The sequence below is a fragment of the Prorops nasuta genome, unplaced genomic scaffold (assembly GCF_024137725.1).
Source record: "Prorops nasuta isolate Cenicafe-Biocafe unplaced genomic scaffold, Cenicafe_Pnas_1.2 PNAS00001, whole genome shotgun sequence".
Taxonomy (NCBI): Eukaryota; Metazoa; Arthropoda; class Insecta; order Hymenoptera; family Bethylidae; genus Prorops; species Prorops nasuta.
The window spans coordinates 12,614,229-12,641,204 of record NW_027116798.1 but is presented as its reverse complement, the minus strand read 5'-3'; the positions used below and the strand labels follow the sequence as shown (position 1 = coordinate 12,641,204).

The 26,976-nt window shown below is 33.6% G+C and overlaps 3 protein-coding genes across 3 annotated transcripts in view; 1 reads left to right on the top strand and 2 right to left on the bottom strand.

The window, feature by feature from the left end:
• The window catches only part of LOC136779621 (leucine-rich repeat-containing protein let-4), a 1,178,420-nt gene that overhangs the window by 288,998 nt on the left and 862,446 nt on the right, over positions 1-26,976 (top strand). The gene's annotated exons all lie outside the window — the stretch shown is intronic.
• On the bottom strand, positions 1,552-2,646 carry LOC136772301 (matrix metalloproteinase-26-like). Its single transcript, XM_066725194.1, has one exon. It carries the CDS (start codon positions 2,644-2,646, stop codon positions 1,552-1,554), a length of 1,095 nt encoding a protein of 364 aa, XP_066581291.1.
• On the bottom strand, positions 20,861-22,975 carry LOC136772295 (zinc finger MYM-type protein 6-like). The gene has a single exon (XM_066725181.1). It carries the CDS (start codon positions 22,973-22,975, stop codon positions 20,861-20,863), a length of 2,115 nt encoding a protein of 704 aa, XP_066581278.1.

The window sequence follows — 26,976 nt, the reverse complement described above, 5'->3', positions numbered from 1 at the left end:
TAACAACAAATAATGGCCCTTTTTAAAATTACCATTGAAACATTAACAAATTGATTCAACCCAGGTTTCCTCGCTCAATGTTGTCGGGACGAAACGTTTCTCGACAGAATCTTGTGGACGGATGAAAGCACATTCACCCCGAATGGAGTTTTTAATAGGAAAAATTTGGTGCAGTGGCGGATGAAAATCCTCATTCTGTTCGTGAAAGTGCCTTCCAGAATCGTTACACAATAAATGTAAAGGCTGGCTTAGTTGGAAACCAAGTAGTAAGTCAAATTGATTCATTAATTGAATTGAAACATTTTAAGAACTATGCTTTTCACAGATTGTACCGGTGTTTCTCCCTCTTTGTCTGAATGGGAACGTTCATGCCGAGTTTTTGGAAAATGAACTTGGTGTGCTCCTAGAAAACGTGCCTTTGAAAGTTCGGAAGGAGATCATTTTCCAGCATGATGGGTCCCAGCCCATTATCGGTCAAATGTCCGATTTAGGCTAAATTACCTTTTTCCAAATAGGTGGATAGGCCGCGGTGGACCAATCGCCTGGCCTCCTCGTTCGCCAGATCTGACTCCACTAGATTTTTTTTATGGGGACACGTTAAAAATGTAGTGGAGCCCAGCCGTGTTAGCACGGAAGATGAGGTTCGCAATGCGATTTTGGAAGCCTTCAAAAGCCTTACGCCAGATATGGTGCAGAAGGCAACCAGGAATGTAAAGCGGAAGGCAGAAGTCTGCCTAAATGTAAAAGGTGCTCATTTTGAGCAATTGCTTTAAATTGTGATAGTGGAATATGCCTCCTGGGGACACCACTTTAAAAAAAACGCATCGTACTATCTACCACCAGGTGATGAGGAAATAATAGTAATGTTATATCTACAAACGATAGTACTGCAGCTTAAACGTTTTAATTGTTTATACCTACCTTCCGAAATCTTGCAAGATCTTAGTCGATTAACAATTTTATCTAGAGTTAAAAATTAAAAAATTGTCTCATCAATTTATTAAGATAATGGTGAATCTAAAAGAATGTCAAACAGTATTTATTAATCGCATGCATGTTTTCGGATTAGAGATAGTTAATAATACGCGTAAGTTTAACGAGAACTGTTCAATTCAAACTCTTGGTAAATTCGGTAGTCAGAATAATAACTGACAATCTCAACTGAAATACCATAATGGAAAATCAATATCAGCCAAGAATTCACCATTTTGTATAGTACGGCCTAGCCGATTCAATTGTTATTTATTGGCCAGATTGATCCTCCTTCCTCCCCCCGATTGAACCACCCTATTAAACCGAACCAATAAGAAAACCGCGGTTTCTGAAATTTCAACTACTGATAACTTTTTAATTAAGGAATGTAGAAAAAAAAATTATAAAGATTTTCTACTCAGAATCGGCCACTCTATTAAGGGCTTTCGGGTCGGCATCGACTTAGGAAATACCCTGTATATATTATTATCTGATTATAATACTATTTTACCAGACCTATTTCATGTATTGCTGTTATTCTAGTAAAATTACTCGGTAAAAATGTTAAAAAATCTCTAATTAATTTTCCATTTCTATAATATCTTTTGTTTTATTTCTATGAAGTTCAAAGTGCCAAAACCATTTTCCGTACATAATGAATAGTGTACTATCAGTAATTAAATAAACAAAATCTTTAGACGATGTTTCACATACATCATCAAATTTTGGTGGTATTTCATTTTTAGGATGATAATAAGATTTTTTAATTACTCTAGTTGTTGGTTTAGCTATTATAGCAGGAGGAGCAATAGTAGTAGAAATTTTATTTCTATCAACCTCTTGATTGTCATTATCATTATTTTTAATATTGTATAAACTTTGTATATCTAATATGTCATAATTATTAAATAAGTTATCATTAGTATTTTTAAAATATAAATAAGTAGGAAACATTAGTTTACCCTCATTATTATGAGAAAGCCCTAATGTATGACCAACTTCATGCATTAAAACATAAAAAAGACTAGGTTTTTCTTCTGGTATATCCCCCAAACCATAAAACCAGTTTATGCGTTTTCGTAAATGAATTTCTCTCGGACTATTTTCTGTATCAGGGAGAAAAGCATTTCCTAAAACATTATCTGCTAAATGACCAGTACATTTGATGTTTGGTTCTAATTTATAATAGTGATTATCATATTCAAACGATATAACTATATCAGCGTATTGCTTTTCATTAGTGTGATTAAATTCTAAACCTGTCATATTACTCCATATTTTAAATACTTCAACAGTAGTAGCAATATGGTCTGGTAATCCCAAAATAAAATGCCAATATGATTTTTTTTTATTCCATTTCAATTGTTCTTGATTAAGATTTAAAACACTGTCTTTTACACCACACCTGCCATCTTTCATAGATTTAACTATTTCATTATATGAACTCTCAAGCGGTAAATTATAGTATTGTTTGAATAACGTCATACCAGTTTCTATTTCTTCATTAGTATATTTCATCCAATTTAATTCATCTGCTTTAGAACTATTATTAATTTTATTAACGTATCCAAATTTTATCAAAAAATCTATCATAAATTTATCATATTGACTACTTTCGTTTATTATAATTGAAATGAATCCAGCAAGAAAGAACATAATATTTCCGCACTGCATTTTCGTTGAAAAATGTACTATCACTTGTTAAATATAAACTGTTTGCGTGAAGCAAAACTAAACTATCGAATCTACCAAACATCTTGTTTTATACGGTGAGTCCCCTCTACAAAAGTCTGTAGAGATACACACGTGTTGAAAGAAAAAAAGGAAAATGTTAATTAACAAACTAGTCTCTTCTATACACGTGCCAGAAAAAAATGAAAATTTGAATTGATTAAATCATTGACTTCAAAAAACAAAACAAAAAAATGTAGAGACACGTGTTAATAGGAAAAAAGAAAAAAATTGTTAATTGACAAACTATTATCTTCTATATACGTGCCAGAAAAAAGTTAAAATTAAATACAATAACTCATTGACTCCAAGTAAGTCTATTACATCTTATTAAATTACTGTCTAAACAAGCATGAATAAGGAAGTTGAAGGTTGTTAACTGATAGAAAAAAGTAAAAAACTCGTGATTTCAGTTAAGTCTACTACATCTTGTATATTTATATCTATGAGTAAAAATGTAAATGAGAAAGAACAATATCCTCTATACACGTGGTAAAGGAAAAATTATTATTATTATTTTAACACTAAGTTATTTAGTATTTATTATAATAATTATAACATACATATATATATAAATACAAAATTTTAATTATGTTTTTGTTTAAACAAATATACATTTCTTAAAGCACAAATACCAGAATGAGTTATACATTGTGGAAGATTTTCTTTGACATAATCTTTCACTCGATAATCCTTATAATCATCTAGATCATAAACGTTTACATTACCTACAATGTGTTTCAAATATGTAACTTTTTCAGATCCTTTCACATAAACATCAACTCCACTGTTTTCTTTGATATACTTGGTTATTATATTTTTATGGTATTTGTAATCAATGTATCCGTCAGACCAATTAAAACCATGATGGTTTTTTGTTAACCATCTAGCTGTTTTTTTTCTTCATCACTTAAATTACTAAATGGAAAAGGAGGTGAAAATACATAACATCCCACTTTATTTTTATCCAAAATAGCAAACTCCTTAACGGGATCCCTCACGCGTGCTTTACCGACAGTACAAGTCAATAAACATTTCGTTTAATAAAAGTCAAATGCGAACCAAATTGCAAAAACGGGCTTCTTTATGACAAGGTGCCAATTCTAACGAGTCAATCCAGCTTAAAAAAACTCAAATCGGATGAAGAATAACGCTGTACCACTGTCCCGGGTTCTTGAAATGGAAATAACCAAAAGTAACCTCTCTTCAAGAACGCGGCACAATGGTACAGCGTTATTTTTCAACTAATTTGAGTGTTTTTAAGTTCGTCTGACTCGTTAGGACTGGCACATTATCCTACAAATGCCCGATTGTTCAATTTGCTTCGCATTTGAATTATATTAACTTAATTGTTTATTGACTTGTACTGTCGGTAAAGCACGCGTGAGGGATCCCGTTAATAATAAATGATTTATCTGCTAATCTGAATCCTTGAAAGTCAACGTACATTTTTAATATTCTTCGAATTTTTTCAGCACAACAACAATAACAACACTTTACTGATACTGTTATTAAAATTCTTTTTGTTTTCTGGTCTCTTTTCTTTTCTTATTCAAAAAAAATCTGTATACTGTAAACCAGATAGTGCGTTACGCTTTAAGCTTAAAACGAATGAGACTGGTCTGTAGCTTTTATACAACCCACATCTACGAGAATTAGCAATTAATACATAGAAAGTGTATAGGTTTTTTCTATAAAATGAATAATCAATGCACTATTCCGATGAATCTTTCAATTCAATCACCTCCTCCTCCTCCTCCTCCTCCTCCTCCTCTTCGTCCAGCAAATCTTCTCCTTCTACCTCTTCTTCGTCTTTTTTACAGAGTTTCCTTCTATAATAAAATACTGTATAATTAGAAAAAAAAGACAATACATAAATTCTTGATAATCAAAAAAATTGTTAACTTACTTTTTGCCTTTATTGATGATTGATTGTTTTTTTCACATTCATCCATACTCGTTTTTCCTTTCTCTTTTTTTTTCACATTCATCTACAATTCTTCTTTCAAAACCAAATTTATCTAAATCATACATTTTTATATAAAGATTCGAATTTTTCGCCAGATTCTCAAGATAAAAAAATCTGTCAGATATATCAATAATTTTAGAACTAATAGATCCAGTTAAAAACATACTCCACTATGAATCTATTTCTATAACTATTCTCAATCCATAAGTTGTGTTAACTTTTTTAATTTTTTAACTTTATAAAATTTTTTCAATTTTAATTGTTTTATATTAATTATAGGTAAATACTTAACAGGAGCATTTATGTCTTGATTAATTTTTTGTAGCTTATCCATTTTTTGTTTTACACACTCAGACACTAAATTTTATGATTAAATAAAAACTTCTTTTCGCTGAAGACCAAACTGTCGTGATGGTTGACAGAACAATAACTTCATTACTCTCGTAGAAAACTTTACTATATATACACACCCCTTTTTTTTGAAGCTCTTTAACATTAAAATATAATAATCACGACTTTGTAGGAAGAGACGTTTAAAAATTTTCAAAACCCCAACACAATGGGGATATAACTTATTGATATTGATAAAGCAGACTTTGTTAGACCTCATTCAGTTAAATATAGTTCTTTTTTTACACGTGCCGACGATAAAATTGCATCAATGTCCAACAAATTAGACTTTATTAGCAGATGGAAGTTCATACGCTGACGACTAATTGAATACATTATTCCTTATAAGAAGTCTTTGAAGTTCGTGTATCGATGCATCAGCAAATACATTTTGATGCATAAGCGATTACATTATTCATGCATGCATGCATGTGCGCTTACACACACACACACACACACACACCTCATCGAAATTTACTCGTGCAGACAATTATGTTCTCTTAAAGTGGAGGGAGAGGGAGAGAGAGATAGAGAGAGCAAAAAAAAGTTACGAAAATTTTTTTTCATGAGACACGCACACAAGTTTAAAATATTAATACTTTTTTCATGCTGATAAAGATACTCACTGCCTTGCCGACGGGGTCGGGGCCTTGTCGGCGGCGCGCATCCAGGTGCGCATCCTCTTGCACCCTCGGGCGGGAAAACGCGCGCGGGGTTTTGAAAAAGGGGAGGCGGTGGTGGGCGGGGCCTTATTTTTCAGGGGCGGGGCCAGGGGGACAACCACCCACCCAAAAACGGACACGAACCATATTTGCACATAACCATATTTGGATCGAAATCTTTTTTTTGGACATGCCCATATATGGCTCGATCCTTATTTGGAATACCCCCCTCACCTCTCTTCACCTCCCCTCACCTGCACTTGATCCAGGTCCTGTCTAGCCCTACTACTCTTATATGCAGAATAAATCATTAAATTTAAAGCATAATGTATACAATTTGTATCAACATACTCAATATTTATTGTTAATAAGAATGGAAGTTAAAACCATACAATTGAAAATAAATCAAAATTGAGTTTCATTCAACATGAATATTTTAATATTCGGGTAATGCTGAAATCACATAATTATTAATTATGATACTTTCAGTAGATTCAGTCTTGTAAACTCAACATAAAAAAATGTTTAAAAATCAGGGGCGTTCACCCATATCTAAGTTAAAATACCTATGACCTACTTTGATGGAACGTGGATATTTAAGCTTGGGCAATATTTTAGAACGTTAAAATTTATGAACTTGCTTAATCTTTATGATGCTGCAAATAATCTATACACAAACAAATATAAAAAAAAAACGTCAAGCATAATAATCAAAGTTACAAATTGCAGGCTCCATTTTCAAGGAAATCTAGAGAATTTTAACTTACAGGAAATCCTTAAAGCACAAATTCGTTGATTTTAATGCTTTCGGTAGATGCAGTTTGTGTATTTAATATAAAAATATAAAAAAAATCAGAGAATTTCAAAATCATTGCAGCAAAGAAATTACATTCATCCGCAGCTTGAAACATAAGTATTTTCAACTTTGAAATAACTTAAAATATGAAAGGTCAATGAATTTTCTATGTTCGGCAAGCGCTGCTGCATTAACGCCATATAGCCAAAATAAAAAAAAATTATAGAAGCTCTAGGACATGTGAACTACCGATTTCATTCAACTGCAGCTTGGAACAGGGGTAGTTTCTCTAATGAAATAGCTTAAAAAGTGCAAGGTCGTTTAATTTTCTATGTTCGGCAAGCGCTGCAGCATTAACGCCTCAGGTGTAAAGGGAAAAGAACGCAAAAAAGGTGACTTTCGGATTTTCTGTCTGCTCTCACAAGTCTTGTGCATCTTTCAAAATGCCTTTAGACCGTTTTGCCGTGATAATAGAATATTCGTAAATGTATATTGGGGTAGCATGTACAGTATGAACGGGGCGCAAAATATATCTACACTACCGGTCAAAAATTTAAGACCGCTTGAGAAATTTGGCTCAAAAACAGTTACCTCTTTAAATTTCCATAATTTTTTAATCAGAAATGAAAGGAGAAAATTCAAAACACCATAAGAAAGGTGGTGCAATTCTACATATGATGGAATTACTTTCATTTGTCAGAAGCTTATAATTTCCGAATTTCCATTAAATGAAATAGGTACTAAATTCTAAATTTTTTGTTTCGCAAATTCAACTGCTTCTTAACTTACGAGAATTGCGCTACATATCTGAAAATTTGGTGACATAAAATTTAAAGTTTTAGCTTTAATTTAAGTTATCAAACGTAATGAAATTCGCATTATTTGCTTTTTTTCATTAGGATCTTTTGAGTACTGTTGAGAAAAATTTTTGACCGAAAAACAACTGCCCAAGCATTTGAAACAATTTCAGATCGAAGATACTGTCGGCATTGAATGACTTATTCTACTTGTTTCATATCGTACTTTTATTCAAATAAATCAAAGCACCATTAATTTCTAAATTAAATGAATAAATTTATGGTATGGAATAAACAATTATGATATATTTATTTTCAGAAATATAAATAATTTAACGTTTTTTCATCGAAAAAGCCGCCTCTCTTCCTTATGACTGCTTTTGCAATTCTTGGCATTCTTGCTACAAGTTTTTCTGTCGTTTCTGCAGAAATTTGTTGCCAATCTGCTTGTAATAGCTCCCATAGATGCTTAGTCGATGTTAGACATTCTTTTCGGATGGCTCTATCAATTTCATCCCACGGGAGTTCTACGGGGTTCAGATCAGGGCTTTGTGGTGGCCATATCATAATTTTTATTTTTTTCTTTGTTTTTTCCTTTTCCAAGTAATTTATGCATAGTTTCGACGTATGCTTGGTATCATTATCTTGCCGATAAATAAATCCTCAACCAATTAATTTTAATCCACATGGAATTGTATGGTTTACTAATATGTGATGAAAGCTTTCTTTGTTCAATATTCCCGATATTGAAACTAAACTTCCAACACCTTTGGCCGAAAACCCACCCCACACCGTAATCGAACCACCACCATGCTTTACAGTCGGTACTAGGCTCTGTGGAGCCATTTTTTCATTTGCTACACTTTTTATATAAACTCGACGTTTCACTACAATATCTTCGAATTTGGATTTATTGGTCCACAACGCTCTTCGCCAATCCTAAAGAGACCAATCTTTATGTGCGTTTGCCCATGCTAGACGCTTCTTTTTATTAATTGGGCCCCCCCCCCCCCCCCCCCGTAGCAGAGGCTTTTTTAATGTAATCGTTCCATTAAGATTAGCTTCTCTTAACCCGTTGCACTACAAGGCTGTTTGTTTTTATTCCTCAGTGTCGAGTGACACTCGACTCTGGAGTGGAAAGGGTTAACCGTCTGCTTACGATAGACAATGACACTATATTAGATGCCTGCTTATTAACACTTGCTCTTATTTGAGGGGCAGTTAATCTTCTATTGCTTTTATTTAATAGTGTAATATATTTGTCTTATGATTCAATTATTACACGTGGTCTACCATTTCGATTTATATTTTTATTTGAGCGGCTTTCATTATAACGGTTAATTGCATTAAACACTGCCGTTTTAGATATTTTTAACTCGGCTGCAATAACCCTCTGTGATTTACCTTCTTTGTGAAGAATAAGAACGGCTGACCGAGTATTAATAGATAAATCTTTTAATTTTCCCATATTATCGGTTAAACCTTTCTTGGTTATATGAAAATTGAGAGTTTAATGATCAACAAATTAACAACACGAAGATATCTAATTATTTTCCTTTGTTTTTGCTATATTACAACATTTCCTAAAGAGAGCAAATCACAAGGGGTTTTTACAGCCTAGTTAAAAGTTTCGAAATCGTCAATACACGGTGCAATTAACCATAATAACGAAAGCGGCTCAAATAAAAATAGAAATTGAACTGGTAGACTACGTGTAACAATTGCGTCAGAAGATAAATATATTACACTATTAAGTAAAAGTAATAGAAGATTAACTGCCCCTCAAATAAGAGTAAGTGTTAATAAGCAGGCATCTAATATAGTGTTATTGTCTACCGTAAGCAGACGGTTAAGAGAAGCTAATCTTAATGGAACGATTGCATTAAAAAAGCCCTTGCTACGGGGGGGGGGCCATTAATAAAAAGAAGCGTCTAGCATTGGCCAACCTGCATAAATATTGGTCTCTTTAGGATTGGCGAAGAGCGTTGTGGACCAATAAATCCAAATTCGAAGTTTTTGAAGTTAAATGTCGAGTATATATAAAACGTGTAGCAAATGAAAAAATGGCTCCACAGAGCCTAGTACCGACTGTAAAGCATAGAGGTGGTTCGATTACAGTGTGGGGTGGATTTTCGGCCAAATGTGTTGGAAGTTTAGTTTCAATATATCGGGAATATTGAACAAAGAAAGCTTTCATCACATATTAGTAAACCATGCAATTCCATGTGGATTAAAATTAATTGGTCGAGGATTTATTTATCAGCAAGATAATGATCCCAAGCATACGTCGAAACTATGCATGAATAATTTGGAAAAGGAAAAAGCAAAGAAAAAATTAAAAATTATGAAATGGCCACCACAAAGCCCTGATCTGAACCCCATAGAACTCCTTTGGGATGAAAAAAAAAATTGATAGAGTTATCCGAAAAGAATGTCCAACATCGACAAAGCATCTATGGGAGCTATTACAAGCAAATTGGCAACAAATTTCTGCAGAAACGACAGAAAAACTTGTAGCAAGAATGCCAAAAATTGCAAAAGCAGTCATAAGGAAGAGAGGCGGCTTTTTCGATGAAAAAACGTTAAATTATTTATATTTCTGAAAATAAATATATCATAATTGTTTATTCCATACCATAAATTTATTCATTTAATTTAGAAATTAATGGTGCTTTGATTTATTTGAATAAAAGTACAATATGAAACAAGTAGAATAAGTCATTCAATGCCGACAGTATCTTCGATCTGAAATTGTTTCAAATGCTTGGGCAGTTGTTTTTCGGTCAAAAATTTTTCTCAACATTACTCAAAAGATCCTAATGAAAAAAAGCAAATAATGCGAATTTCATTATGTTTGATAACTTAAAATAAAGCTAAAACTTTAAACTTTATGTGACCAAAGTTTCAGATACGTAGCACAATTCTGGTAAGTGGTAGAAGCAGTTGAATTTGCGAAACAAAAAATTAAAAATTTTGCACCTAAATCATTTAATGGAAATTCGGAAATTATAAGCTTCTGGCAAATGGAGGTAATACTATCATATGTAGAATTTTATCACCTTTCTTATGGTGTTTTGAATTTTCTCCTATCTTTTCTGATTGAAAATTTATGGGCATTTAAATAGGTAACTGTTTTTTAGCCAAATTTCTCAAGTAGTCTTAAATTTTTGACCGGCAGTGTATTTATAAGGATGCGCGTTCGCTTTACGCACATCGTTTCTGGTGTGTTCTCTTTACGTGCCGCGCGTTAATTCACGCGCCGTATAACTGCAACTTCACAGTTAGGCTCCTCTGTATCAGTATGACAATTCAGCAATGGAAGGTGGAACGGGGAAAAATTCAGTGTACAGTCGGCGAAAAAACAAAGTCATTGGCCGCTACTTACGGCTGCCAGTTTCAGCTTGCCCTAAAGCAAACAAAAGGCGCTAAACTATGAACAAGAAATTGGCGACGGAACAAGAAGGGTGGACATTGGAAGGGAATGGGGGGGGGGTGGAGGGGAGATGAAGGAATAATATAGGGGGAGAGCGGAAAGTGTAGAGGAAAAGGAAAAGGGGGAAGTAGAGCAGAAGTGGGAGAAACTGCAGGGGAGATTAACCCATTAAGGCCCAAATGAACTGATTTTTCTTGTTATGTTGGACTATTTAGCACACTTAAAATAATTTATATTTGGATTGACAAACATTAATTTCTTATGTTTTCGAGGTCGCTCTTTCGAATGCCGCTAAAAAAATTGACCAAAAATATCGTTTAACCTCACTTTTTCAAGAAAATTAGTAGAAAAACACAATTTTTCATACACTTTTTCTTCTTCATGCTTATTTTTAGATGGGAAAACCTCTGTTTGGGTCAATAAAATCTTTTTAAAAAGTGATCCCGATATTTGAACGATAAGTTCATGCAAAAAAAATTTTTTTTTTCAAGAGTGCGGTATCAAAATGGCGGCTGAAATGATCAATTTCTACTTGATTCATGCATTTCATTTACTCAAAGGCATAAAATACCATTATTGGGGGTTTTTGACGTCGCTGATCACAATTTTTATATTCGAAGTATAAAATACAAAATGGCGGATCCTATAAAGCTACTTTATCCCACGAAATTGGTTGTTTCTTCTTCTATTATCTTGGAAATGTCATTTACAGGGTGGTTTTTGAGGACGCTCATAACGATCCTGACCACAGAATTGCAATATTCAAAATGGCGAATCCAAGATGGTGATTATAACAGTTAAATTCATTGTTTTTTTCAAATTGCAAAGTTTTTACTATCTTTCAAAATTATGAGAAAGAAAGAAAATATAAAATTGGAATTACATTGAAATAATAAATCTGATATATTTCAAAAAATATAATTGTAGAATTATTTCATAACTATTACAGTCATAATTTCAGATTCCATATATATATCCCAAATAAAATAATAATATAACATTAGTCGTAAAATGCACATAGAAAGTATTATACCTAAAAATAAGGTTTTTATCAATACAATTCATGCTTTTCACATCAAATTTGTAAATTTGGATTCGCTTTTGATCGTAGAACTATGAAAAAAAATACTCGAGAAACTTATATTAAGTACAACAATAACGTTCATCCTAAATAATGGTCTCATGAAAGTTACAAAAGAAATAATAAATTCAGTCAGAAATGGCTAATTTATTGCATTTATTATCATATGTTCTATAATTATGTATCCAGTATTGTCATCAGCTACCCAAAACACCTATAACCTGTAATTTATGGCGGTAGCGTAATAAATAATAAGGTTGGATAAATATCTGCTATTTTGAATATTGCAATTCTGTGGTCAGGATCGTTATGAGCGTCCTCAAAAACCACCCTGTAAATGACATTTCCAAGATAATAGAAGAAGAAACAACCAATTTCGTGGGATAAAGTAGCTTTATAGGATCCGCCATTTTGTATTTTATACTTCGAATATAAAAATTGTGATCAGCGACGTCAAAAACCCCCAATAATGGTATTTTATGCCTTTGAGTAAATGAAATGCATGAATCACAAGTTGAAATTGATCATTTCAACCGCCATTTTGATACCGCCATCTTGAAAAAAAATTTTTTTGCATGAACTTATCGTTCAAATATCGGGATCACTTTTTAAAAAGATTTTATTGACCTAAACAGAGGTTTTCCCCTCTAAAAATAAGCATGAAGAAGAAAAAGTGTATGAAAAATTGTGTTTTTCTACTAATTTTCTTGAAAAAGTGAGGTTAAACGATATTTTTGGTCAATTTTTTTAGCGGCATTCGAAAGAGCGACCTCGAAAACATAAGAAATTAATGTTTGTCAATCCAAATATAAATTATTTTAAGTGTAATAAATAGTCCAACATAACAAGAAAAATCAGTTCATTTGGGCCTTAATGGGTTAAAGGGTTGGTGGAGAAAATAAGAAAGGAGGGAAAAGGAGTGAGAGGAGAGAGAAAAGGGTATTGGGATTAGGAATGCAAAAAGAGCAAAAGGGAGCTAAGGGATAAGCTAGGGGAATGATGTAAGAAATGAGGAAGGAAAGAGGATTACATAAAGAAAATGAAGGGGTACAAGAAGAAATAAGAGGAGATGTAGGAGAGACAGAGGTAAGAATAGGGCAGAGAGATAGAAAAAAGTGAGGACGGACTCTGAAGTGTGGTGGATAATTCAGAGATGCGGAGGAAGAGGGAATAGTGGAATAGAAGGATTAAGATGAAAAGAAATGGGATAAGTATTTTTAGAGCAGATTGAAGGAAGAGCAGAATGGGAACAGAGCGTAGGGAAGCTAGAGTGGAGGGAGGAAGGAAGGAAAATAGGGAGGGTGGGATAGATGAGTGTGAAATAGAGAGGCAGATAAAGAGAATGAAAGCGGGAAAGGCAGCAGGAGAGAACGGAATAGAGAGTGAAGTATGGAAGTATAGAGGGAAAGGGATAAGAAAGATGTGGAGATTGTGCGAAGGGGTATGGAAAGGAGAAGGGTGGCCGGAAGGATGGATAATAAGGATAATTGTGCCAATAAGGAAGAAAGAAGAAGGGAAGAGAACGGAGGATTACAGAGGGAGGTGACCTTGATGGACACAGCGGTCAAGGTGTATGCAGGAATCCTGGGGAGAGGTTGGAAAGGGAAATGGTGGGAAAGGGAATGATAGGAGAGGGGTAAACAGGGTTCAGGAATGGGAAGGAGGTAATATAGAATAAGTACACGCTAAATTATATAGTGAATAGGGAAATAGGAGACCAGAAACGGGGAATGGTGGGGATGTTTTAATGATTTGAAAGTGGCGTTCGATATGGTATGTAGGGAGAAGTTCTGAGAGGTGACGAAAGAAAAGGGGTAATTGAAGAGTTGAGAGGGGCAATTCAAGAGATATACAGGGAAACGGTATGTAAAGTAAGAAGGAGGATGGAGGCTGGGGAGAAATTTAGGACGATTAGAGGGTGAAGCGAGGATGCCCGATAAATGCGCAGTTGTTCATATTATATATAGCATGACTGGAAAAGAAGTTGGAGCAGAAGGCAAAAGGGGGATACAGATTGGAGTAAGGTATACGCGTTAATATATGAAGATGATATTATGGTGGTAACGAAGAAGATGACAGGAATGAAGATAATGATGGGGGTGGTGGTGGAGAATATGGACGAGATAGGAAAGGAACGGAATGTGGGAAAGACAAAGCTTGTGAGATTCAGAAAGAGTGTGGTAGGAGAGACTAGATGTAAATGGAAGGAGGAATGGATAGAGGAATAGAACGAGGTTAAGTATTTAGGATATAAGTTAACGTGGAATGGCATGCAGGAAGAACAGATTGCGGAGAGAGTGAGGAAAGCGGGGAGTGTGACGTAGGAGGTATGGGGATTGGGTAAGAGGATGTGGATGTATGACAGGATGGTACGGCCGGTAGTAGGGTATGGGGCGGAGATTAGGGGTTGGGAAGAAAAAGGAAGGGTAGAGGCCGAAAGTGAAAGATATACGAAATGGGTGTTGGGGCTGGAGTGTATGGTACCAGGTTATGAGTTGACAGAAGAGGTAAAGAGGGCGAAATTAAGAATGAAGGCGGCAGAAAGAGCGTGGGGTTTTTACGAGAAATTAATAGAAGAGAAGGGAATAGACGGGCAAGGGAGTGCTTGAAGGAAATAGAAGAAAGGAGAAGGTTTGATGGAGGATATCGAGAAGGGAGGAGGGAAGGAATAGACGTGGCGAAGAGTGGATGAATAAGAAAGGGAGAGATGGGATGTGAGAGGAGATAGTGTGAGTAGAGGAGAGAAGGGAAAGCGAGGAAAGGAGAAGAATTATTGAGATATCGAGATACAACAAATAATATAGGGTGATAACGGAGGAGCAGGTGCCGGGATATTTGAGACAAGAGAGGAAAGAGAAAGAATGGATAATGATAACGAGGCAAAGATTAGGGAATGAAATGCGGGAATGGTTGTACTGGAGAAAGGAAAACGATAGGAGATAAGGGGTATGCAGATGGGTAACGGAGGGATGGGAGCACCTATTGGGTAGGTATGAAGGAGGATGAGATAACGAGAAGGGGATAGAAGAAAGGATAAATGAGGTATTAAATGCAGATTGGAAGGGAAGTAGTGTAGCTATGCGGTTCCGATGACAGGGAGTGGGGGAAGCTGTTTTGTGGTGTGGAAGGGGGATGGGTGGGGATAAGACTCTCTTAGTATGGTAGTGGTGGGGATGAGGAAGGAAGGGCCTTATAGTGGGATCGAGTTTGGTTAGGGAGGGAGGGGGTATTTTTCACCTTATGTGACAGTTGTAAGGTCTTATAGTGGGACCGAGTTTGGTTAGGGAGGAGGTATTTTTCACCCTATGGTACCGTTGGTTAGTTATCCTACGGGGACTCTAGTTGAGGCAAGGTTTTTTCACCCTTCGAAGTCGATGGTTAGTTACCTTACATAGCCTAACTATTTCCGACTCTGCTACACAGATAAACTAGTTTGAGTTAATTGCTAGTTTCAGTAGTCACCGCTAGGTGACTGCCTTCCTTAATCTTCTTTCGCGCTAATGGTATTTTAATATTACGTAATTACACACACGGGTGAACTAGTTCAATTTAATTGATAGTACCAGTAATTGCCGCTAGGCGGCTACCGCAATCTCCCCTTTTCTCGTTAGTTAAATTCAGCCCTATGCAACTTCTGAAAATTTTCTGCCATAAATTGTCGTCAAACCGTAGGTGGCGCTAGTAGTAATTAGGGCCGATCGCGCAGGCGGGCTATTTATAATGAACATGTATAAGTGTAGTATACATCATATATAATCGTAATCGTGGTATAATATAAGAAATCAGTGAAATGTGATTTTTAATATTTTTTTAAATTAAATTAAATCAATGAAGTACAGGTATTAACGTAAATCTATACAACTTATGATTTTTCAATAAAATAATTTATTATTCAAAATTAAGATACACAAAATTTAGAAGTTTTCTTCTTTTCTTGGTTTATTTTTTTTACCTGCCTATTTATTGCTGTACAATATTGGCGCATACGTGTTTGGATATAAAAATGTATAATTTTTGGTAAAATATCATGAATATGCTCTTTACATGGAAAAGAGTAATAAACATTAATTGTTAAAACCTCATCTAAAACTAGATCAATTACATACTTGGAATTACAATGTTTTAAGAATAATGTTTCTAAGGACTGTATAAAATTGTATAATTTTATGTTAGGATGTTTAATACATGTTGTATATTCCCTGCTTTGTATTTCTTTAATTTCCAAAAAACTAGCAACTGGTGGAATTTTATCATCTACTGAACTAAACAATGCTCTTTTGCATATATCGCAAGCAGAATTATTTAACACTTTTCGAGATAAATAGCCTGTTACATAATAAATTACACAGTCTATCACTAGTGGTAAGCTATAATCGTGACCTTCGAAAGCTTCATCTATAATGCATTCATCATTTATGGTAATTTGATTTAATTTTGCTTTTATCGATTTAACTAATAATTTAGAGCATTCAGTTTCAGATGATTCTTTATATATCATTTTCAAGTCAGAAATGGTTATGATATTCTTAGGATAGTTATCACCATTATTTAGCACTGAATAATTGCCATATTTTGGTGGTTTCAGGATACTGAATGTGCTTAAAATTTTATAAATCTAAAGGAAGGTATGTGTACATGGGTGATCATTGGAACCACATGCCTGACGTATAGTCCCAAAAAATTGCTATAGGAAGGAAAATTAATATTTATAAGGATATGAGATTAAAGGAAAAAACTGTGTAAGAAAGATATGTTCACCCAGACAGCATTATAATATTTAAATTGATTGCTTTGTGATGTCATTAAACAAGAAGTAATTTTTTCGATAGCAGATTATGTCCCTGACATAGTATATATGATAAAACAAATTATGAGCCAATCTTAATACCCATAAGGCAAATATAACTTAATGTTGGCTGAGAATTATTCGTAATACCAATATGCAATTGCATTGAAAGGATTTATATTTTAATTTGCTATGATACTAATACTTAGTAATACTAATCATGCCAAATCTCTAGTAAATCTTGATTGATATTTCCTTTCAAGATCGTATGAAATCCAAAAGTTTCTGTTAGATAATCAATAATATCAATTGTTGATGTTAAAGTTATTCTCAGTCCCTCAGCTGCTTCCCTTGTAATAAATTTTGATGGAGCTAGTAATCCTTCTTTAACATTATTTTCCCAATTATTTAATTTAATTAACGCTTCCTTCAAAAACTAACAAAATTATATATTTATTTTTCTTAAAAGTTTTATATTATATTCATATTATAAAAACTAAGTCAACTTACATTGTAATTCTTATCTCCAGTTTTTATACCAACTTCTTTGTGATTCAAACAGTCAAATAAATCATTGAGCCATTCACAAAAAGTCGCTGTAGCTTCGCAGTTTCTTAATGCAGGCACGTATTGATGATAGAACCGTAGTCCACGAGCAACGGATTTACTAAACACCTATAGACAAAATGTTAATTCAGTTAATTATTATTAATTAAGAGAAAGATAGTCTTATATATCAGATGTATTATGAATTATTATTTTAAAACGCAACATATAAAGAATACCTGCACTGCTAACTTGACTCTCATTTTGGAGCAAGTATTAAGGTCTAAATGATTGACTGTAAGTTTTGGACACACTCGCATATGACCAGGTAATTTGGTATCTTCATTATGCATTATATGTAAGTATTCCCATTTAATTAAATCTTCGGTAGGATTAATCTATCAAATCATAGAAACATTATAACATAGCATTACACATATCTATATATAATAACATAAGCTACATTGTATATATATATATATATTAAACATGTATATATAATTACCTGCAAATCCATTTTACAAAATTTATTTCGAAGAGTCTTAAATAAATGAGGCGTATCCGAAAACATGTATATTTTTCGCGTATTTACAAGAGGATGTTCAAAGAAACTTTTACAATTGTCTCTTTTCCCAGTTACACCCTTTACAGACCAACATTTTCTGTTCGTAGAAGCTCCATCACTTACTATTCCATGAACCAATGCACCAGCTTCTTCTAATAATATAATAGCTTTTAAAACTAATTTTGCAATAACATCACCTTTGACAGGACCTCTTGATGCGAACACAGCAATGGGTTGAATATATGTACCAGTTAACGATTGAAACATGAAGACTAATGCGTGATTAGCTTTCTCCTTTAAATCAGTTCCAATGTCTTCATTATCTTTGCCAAAATCTGCTAATCCTTGATACGTTAATGTTTTAGTATCAACGCTAATTGATTCACGTGTAGACATTTCATCTATTAATAAAATTCCATGTTTACAGCTAGGATCTTTTTGCAACAAATTTTGCTTAAATAATTGAAAGAAGTTTGTATCAAAACCACATTTGAAACTTATAATAGACAAATATCTAAAAAGAATGTAAACAGGTATTATCATAAAATCATTATTGCATTAAGTAAATACTTATATTTTTATTACTTTCGAATAGAACGAATGCATGGCAGAGGTAATAAACCAACTTCTCTTATAAAATTGTAACCACAGGGTGATCTCATATGTAACAATACGCAAATCAGAATCCATTCGTCAGAGTAACGTCTTCCTTTTTTCTTGACTTTAGCACAATTAATTATTTCCTGAATACTCAATTTTTGATATTCAGTAACACTTTTATTTTGAAAGAGCTTATCTAAAGATTCTCTTGGAAATTTGCTAATTTGACATTATATTTTTCGAAGCTTTTGACATTGTATCTTCAATTGATTAATTTTAATATTTGCTTGCTTTACCCGTTTAGAGGCTTTATAGTACCTATACCTTATTATACGTAATTTTTTTAGCTTCTCAGGACTTAAAATTAAGCGTATATATTTACTGTCAGCATCATTTCTTTTGATGTTGTTTTTCATTCTCTGTAATCGTTTCTGAATTGTTTTCTTTAAATTTAGACAACATTGACATAGCAGTTTGATTCTGGTTAACAATAAGCAGCTCTTATGTCTCCAATTACCATTAACATCTTGAATAACAAGTGTTGAATAAAATTCAAGTAATTCACTCCTTACTATCCCAATTCCTGAACATACTTCAAAATCATCAACTTTTGATAAAATATTGTTCAATTGCTCAACGGATTCAATATTTTTATCAATTTCAAATGTTGTTATTTTGCAAGGTCTTCCTAGTATATTTAATTGAAGTTTCATATCATCTCTTATAAATATTTCCTTCCAAATAATAGTATGAAAATTACCTTCACTATTTTTGCACAATTTGTTTTCGAGAAAGCTAATTATTTCTTCATTTTTGTACTGTATAATGTCTTTAACCCATGATGATGGAATGGAAACTTCACTGCTCAGTAATCCTTCAAAAAAAAGGACTTTCTGTTCACACTGTCTTTCACTTTCTGTATCTTGTTCATACCCAAGATTTGTTTCCAATGGGCTATTATTTTGAAAGTTTCCAGCTTCCTGACAATGAGTGATCCCATCGTTCTCATCTGATATTTTATTTGCGTAGATGTTTCATTTGATATGTTGATGCTTTCTAAACAATTACCTTTACTATTATTCCTAAAATAATTTTCTTTAGTCCAGGGAAATTGTGAAGGAACTACTCCTTTTTTTAAACGTGGTATTCGATAAGGTGACTATAAAAATAAATAATGTAATAAGCAAAAATACCGCAGCTAAGAACAATAATTATAAATCTAATGACAATTGGAGTAGACGGAGTACACTTACAATTCCTAGAATTAATCCATTCGCACCCAACAGTTTTTTCTGCCATAAAATATCTTGCGGTAAAAAATGTTTTTCACACACTGAATGACTTGATTTAATGATAAAATCTTCCCTTCGAATAGCACTTTTCCAAATTTGCATACTTTTAATGTTTTTTGGCACCGAAAAGAAATGCAACTTTTCATGGTTAGATTTATATCCGGAAGTACAGCCAGGTATTATACATCGTGCTGGCATCAGTGATGCTAGATTGCGGACGCTAGCACTCCCCACCAAGCGTCCATCTACCCACCAATACATGAAGCCGTTCAGAGCGTCCATGTGAAACCCTGCTACTCGCTGCACAAACACCATTACTTGGATGCATCTATGTTTCGGCCTTCGTCGCGTAACCTCGGTATGTCTCGACTGCGAGGGAGAGCGGTATAGTTTTCTCGGACCTCTCTCTCCCTCTCTCTCTCACATTCGCTTGCACCTAGCTTGAGCCGAATAACATAGGAAAGCGAAAGAATAACAAATATTATTACATATTTTATTTTAATATTTACGCGTTTGATATTAGCTTTATTGTAACACATATGTATATGTATATTATTTAATAGATTTATTAAAAACTTAATGTAAATAATTGTAAAGATTTGGAATTTTTTAATAAATGTTCAATGAGATATATATATATTATCCGGTTTATTATTTCTTAAACATTTATGGAAACATTAATATACCGAATATACTTACGCAATGTAGGAAGAAAAGGAATGGAAGAAAGGATAAAGACTAATTATTTTTTTTTTTTTTTTTTTTTTTTTAATGTTAAGGGGGAAATGCATTACGCATACCCATGATAGGTTATGTAGGACTCCATAGCAAATCAGTTAAAATAACTATTGTAATGTATACCTACTAAAACCCCCTTAACAATTCCTGGAAAAATAAATATTATACAATTGATCACATACTTAGAGAATTTGAATTTTAAATGTCTTTGCAAAGTAGGCGCTTCAAGCTATCCTTTAATTATTATCTTTGCAAAGTAGGCGCTTAAATAGCTATCCTTTAATTATTATCTTTGCAAAGTAGGCGCTTAAATAGCTATCCTTTAATTATTATCTTTGCAAAGTAGGCGCTTAAATAGCTATCCTTTAATTATTATCTTTGCAAAGTAGGCGCTTAAATAGCTATCCTGAAAATATTATCTTTGCAAAGTAGGCGCTTAAAGCACACCTTATTATAATGCAAAGATTATAAATTACACATTTAAAATAGAGAGACCTTCATATTACAAATCATAATTAATATCAATATTTACTTCGTCATTACTGTTATCATCAAGAGCACATAAATTTAATTGACTCTTTTTTCCTGGAGGTTTTGATGAATATAAGATGTCACTACACATAGCCTGTAAATGATCTCTTGTGACAGTCATTGTAAGAGATGTTTCTTTTTTAGATATTAATGCATATTTTATAACGCAAATGGAATTTAATGTTTCGTGCCCAAGTTTATTTCTCTTTCTCGTTTTGTTATCTGGCAATATAGAAAAGCACCTCTCTGCTTCTGCATTTGAGTGTGGAAGAGATCTGACTATATTTAACAATGATCGTAAGTGAGGATATTTTATTTCGTTATTGCAGGTTTTTACAAAGCATATTGCCTTCCACATATCATCGAAAGACAATTTAGACCAATAAGCTTTGACACTTGAGCTTTCCTCTGTATATAATGATATCCATTCTTGTTTAATACATTCATCATTGAAAATACCTAAACGACGGGAAATTTGCAATAATTTTAAACAAGTATTTTCTCGATCGTTATCAAATAATGCTATTTCTTTATTTAAAATGTTTAAATTTTGAAAGAAACTATCTGAAATAGGAAAACGATCACATATTTCTTGACTTGCTTTTATCAAGAAAGCTAAACAGTTTTGACGAATTAATGTCATTTGATCTGAAGAAAGTTTATTTTCTATTAATTTATTTTCCAGGTATTCTGCGCAATCAGAACCCAAATCTATTTTTTCAATGGGAAGCTGATTGTCCATCCTGGAAAAGTTTATATTACGCAAATTAGGTAAAAATATTTCTTTTTTTATAAGAGCAGGCTTCATAAATTTTTGTACAAAGAACATTAACAACTTAAAAGAAGCTTCGTACAACCTATGAATTTTGGTTTCGCGTGCTTGGAAAAAAGCATTAAAAGAATTAACTTTATTAAGCACGTGTTCGAGAAACAATAAATATGCTTTTGTTTCTATATCTTCCATTACAACCAGTAGCTGCTCTGCTTGAATTACTTTTTCTGCTACTTGCTCCAACAAAAATTTATGTAATGTATCCCACTCTTCTAAGATACGTTGGATACATTGATGACGCGATAGCCATCGGGTTTCAGCATATTTTAATATATTACTTGTTTCTCCCATAAAAGACATTTGAAAGTCTTTAAAAATCGCAGTTCTTTTTGGGCTTCCTCTTATAAAACCTACTAAATTTTTTATGAAGCTGCTGCATGCAGAGGGCAAAGCTTTAGATGCATTTGAGGCTACCAATGCACATGAGTGACAAATGCATGGCATTGTAACCAATAGTGGAGATTTCTTTAAAAGTTTCGTCTTGAACGAATCATTCCTTCCAATCATCACCGAAGCATTATCACAACCAAGACCAATAATATTTGATAATGGTATTTCTTTCTTAATAAGTTCATTGGAAAATGCATTAAATATCTTTTCCGCTGAACAATCACTTGCGTCCAAGTTGATTAATTGAAGCAAATCAGTTTGAACACACAATGATTTATTGTCGACATATCTAGTTAGCAGAGTCATCTTTTTTTCATTGCTAATGTCTGACGTTTCATCTACCAAAACTGAAAACTTTTGGTGCTTCAAAGTATCAGTTATTCGTCTCGTTTCATAGGGACATACAACATTATTAATAATATTAGTTAATTTTAATCTCCCTAGAAACATAGATTGCAAAATGCCTGGCTCTTTACCAATTTCCTGAAAGATATTTAATAACTCTCCACTATAAGAAAAAGGAATATTATGCTCTACAAAAAATGTTGCCAATTTAATTTCGGCCACTTTAACTCTATCGTTAAAGCTAAGCTTTTCCTCTGCAGAAGAAGTACTAGGAATTGTAAAATCCCGAACTTCTGAAATATTTAATTTTTTCATGATTTCAACATGATTTTGGGCTTTACTATGTCTATCGACTTGCCATTTGCCAGACGCTAATGTTTTATTGCAGGCAACGCAAAACACCTTATCGGCATCATTTGGTACTTCCTGCAACCAAACTCTCCACTCAGGATGGTCATCAAACCATTCGTATTTAAATTTTTTAGGTCTATTTTTTGAGACCTTATCCTTTGAACTCATAATTTAAATACGATATGAACAATATTGCAGTACTCACAATTTGCAGTTCAGATGCCAAACAAGAAGCGGATATCCTTTGTAAAAAGAAAGCGCGCCTGTCACTGCCACCAAAGCACAAAAAGCGCTTAACTGTCACACAGATAATTTTCAAATTGTGTGTTTAAATTCACTTGAAAATGAATCACTCAAACAATGACATATACCCTTGTCACGATAAATTCTTTTCTCTATCATCAATAAAAGAAATGCACCAATTAATTACACGAATTCACTTGCTTCTATTTTGAAGGAAAAGAACTGTGTATTTATTCCTCGTACCTGTCACTATTAGCAATACTGGCTAATATACATCATAAACGACTTTGTGTAGAACGTGATAGCCATGTAGCTATATAAATAAGAAAGAGAGAGAGAGAGAGTGAAAGAGAAATATAACTCTTGATATGGAGAGAGAGAGAAAGAGAAATATAACTCTTGATATGGAGAGAGAGAGAAAGAGAGAGAAATATAACTCTTGATATGGAGAGAAAGAGAAAAGCGATCTAAAACAATTTTTGCATGAACATTTTGAATAAATTCCTTAATATTATTCATTATTACTGCAAATTAAAAGCAGAAATTAAAAAAAAAAATAAAAAGAAAAGTAGGATTCGATCCAGCGAACGCTAATTCTGTCGTTGTGCTTTCTGCCACTTCACCAATCATCCTTACTGATGTGCAAGTAAATTAATTATTGGTGCTTCAATTAAATTTACTTAACAATAACAAACATTATCTACCACTTTCTTGGCAACTCCAAGGAAGCTACAGCAACCGAAGTATGAAAAAAAATTTAACTTGACTTGTTCCCTGTCACAAGTTTAAAGTCACAGTCGATCAGTGTCCTTACTTTTGTACGCATCGCAGGGTTTGCAAATTTTTGTTCAATGTAAGTAATTTTACCTACAACATACATTATGTATTGTTAAATTTTGTGTACAAATTTGTTTATATTTCATTACATTAAAATAACTTCAAACTTTACTTAATTGTGATTACGTCTACAATAACTGTCAAAAGTATAACTTAGAGCCAACGAACTACTTTGTATTAATATTTCTTAAAATATTTTACAGAATGGCCAATGAAGGACAAGCGATGGAAAGTACGTAAATAGAAACCTTACTAATTAATTATTAACATTTGCAATAGGCATCTACAATAAATTTTTATTTATTACAGCTTACAACAGGCAACCCCTTAGCCTGGAAGCTCGCCTAAGGAGGCTGGAGGAGGCAATGGAGACCATTGGGCCCATCCTCAGGGAGCAGCAGGGGTTTGCGCGGGAGGTGAGGGAGTGGATGGCCAAGCATCCACCCCAGCAGCAGCTACAGCAACAGCAACAACAGCAGCAGCCGCAGCAGGAGCAGCAGCCGCAGCAGGAGCAGCAGCCGCAGCAGGAGCAGCAGCCGCAGCAGGAGCAGCAGCCGCAGCAGCAGCAGCAGCAGCAACAGCAGCCGCAACAGCAGCCGCAACAGCAGCAGCAACGACAGCAGCAACGACAGCAGCAACGACAGCAGCAACGACAGGTTGCTATTCTTGGCCGATCCAGACTTCAAGTAGGATTACAGGACCAACCCAATGTAAATCGTAAGTAGACTCTATTTTAAATACATAGCAAATATAAATATGCATATTTCTGTAACTCATTTATTTTTCATTTCAGAAAGAGGCATACGTGGAGGACGGGCACGAAGATTTTGGGTTGCTCCGAATGCTGAAAGAAGTTTGGGTCGGCACCAAGTTTATAGCAGAGGAGGAAGAGGTGGAAGGGGCGGAAGAGGTGCAACACGCGCACCGAATAATAGTGCTGGTGGTACTGCAGGTGGAAATCCACAACCTGTTTTTAATTTTAATTATTTTTAATAAAAATAATTAAAAATATTCGTGTCTTATATATTTATATTATTTTATCTTTCTCTCTTCCTTTTCCAACTTTTTAGTTAGTATTTCAGGTTTTCAATGGATGTATAAGAAATAATAAATTAAGTAATTTAAATATATATAATTATTTTAGCATTTATTAAAACCTTCCAATTCTTACAATTATTTATATTAATTTTAAAGTAAATCTACATATTAAATAATATACATACACATATGTTACAATCTAACAAATTTCAAACGCGTGAAATCAAATCAAAATACAAAATAATATTTGTTGTTCTCTCACTACCTTATGTCATTTGACTCAAGCTAGGCTAGGTATACCGTACAAGCGAACTCGAGAGAGGGAGAGAGAGGTCCGAGAAAACTATACCGCTCTCCCTCGCAGTCGAGACATACCGAGGTTACGCGACGAAGGCCGAAACATAGATGCACCCAAGTAATGGTGTTTGTGCAGCGAGTAGCAGGGTTTCACATGGACGCTCTGAACGGCTTCATGTATTGGTGGGTAGATGGACGCTTGGTGGGGAGTGCTAGCGTCCGCAATCTAGCATCACTGGCTGGCATGATTATAATATGGATAAACTATTAAGTTTATAAACTTTAAATGAGAGAGAAGTCCTGACATAAATGAAAAAAGGAAGATAATCTCAAAGGGATACTTCAATCGTATATTCAATTCAAACTATGGTGCTCATGCCATTCAATAACCGGCCTTAAGGGAGTTCCCAAGTAAAATAAATAACGCTCAGAAAATTCTGAAATTTTGCATATCGGTTTATATACGGCTAAAAGTAACTGATATAAATTTTGAAGAGGCTAGGGTACCTACAAGCCGATATATTAATGTTTCAATTTTTTCCTTGTCAACACGTGTACATATGGGAAATGACAGTCTCAATGTATTCAATTGCCGATTGCAAAGTATTTGACGCTCAGTATGGAATAAATCTTTTTTGTATGATAAAAGAATAATTTAAGATTCTTTATTTATTTCAAAAACATCTCAAGGGTACTCACAACAGCAATAATTAATTATATTAACACCAATAATACATGAATTGCGTCTGCTATATCACGAATAAGGAAAATCTGGCAACACTGTACGGGAAGTTAGGAATTCCGCGCTATTTAAATTTGGGCCGTTCTGCGATTTATACGAGAATGCATTACTGACCAATTTGAAATGAGGAAATAGATCAGGAAGTATATCAGGAAATTGTTGAATATAATAATAATCATATAATATATCAATATTTTTGTTTTGTGTTTTTTTATTTTAATAAATTATAAAAAGTCTCCAAAAATTCGTAGATTCTTTGTATAGTTGCTTTACTAACAGTAACTTGGACGATACCTAATTCATTTTTGCCAAACAAATTTTGCAAGCCAATCAATTTCTCTTTTTCATAAGTATCTAATATTATTTCAAATGTAATTTTTGCAGCAACAATTTTTTTTCTCATTGCGAGAGATGTGCATTCATTTAACGCTTCCAATTTTTTTAAACCGTTAGGTAATTCTTTTGCTAATACGGTTCTTCTTTCAATTTCATCTAAAGTTATAACATTATTAATAATACTATCTGTTGTTATATTAAATTGCTTTAAAACTTTATCTAATATAATGACATCGTCGAGAGCATTATGAGCTTAAGTTATATCAATATTCAGCGTCGCTGCAACTGCTGCTAATGTATTTTTTCCCTTACCCCTTTGGTTTGTGCATTTTTTTATTAAAGGGAGCGTATCCGTAAATCCTAAAATAAGCGAATTATAATACTTATCCATGTAAGTATTTTTAATCGCTCTTAATAATCGCGTGTAGTCAAATCTACAGTTATGTGCTGTGAGTACACACTTCTTCTCAAATAGGTATAAAAACTCATAAAAGGCTATGATTGCTTCTAGTAAAGGAACAGTCTCAAGTGTGTGTCCATGAAGCGTTAAGTTTCCATCGTCGTATCTTAAGCCAGTAACTGTACTAGCCTCTTCGCTAATTCTTTGAGTAGGTTTCACGTATACGCTAAATGTAAAATTTTCAGATTTTGCTGCTATTTGCAGTATATCTGAATT

Coding starts and splice junctions, on each gene's coding strand:
- LOC136772301 (XM_066725194.1), bottom strand. CDS start 2,646: ATGCAGTGCGGAAATATTATGTTCTTTCTTGCTGGATTCATTTCAATT.
- LOC136772295 (XM_066725181.1), bottom strand. CDS start 22,975: ATGAGTTCAAAGGATAAGGTCTCAAAAAATAGACCTAAAAAATTTAAA.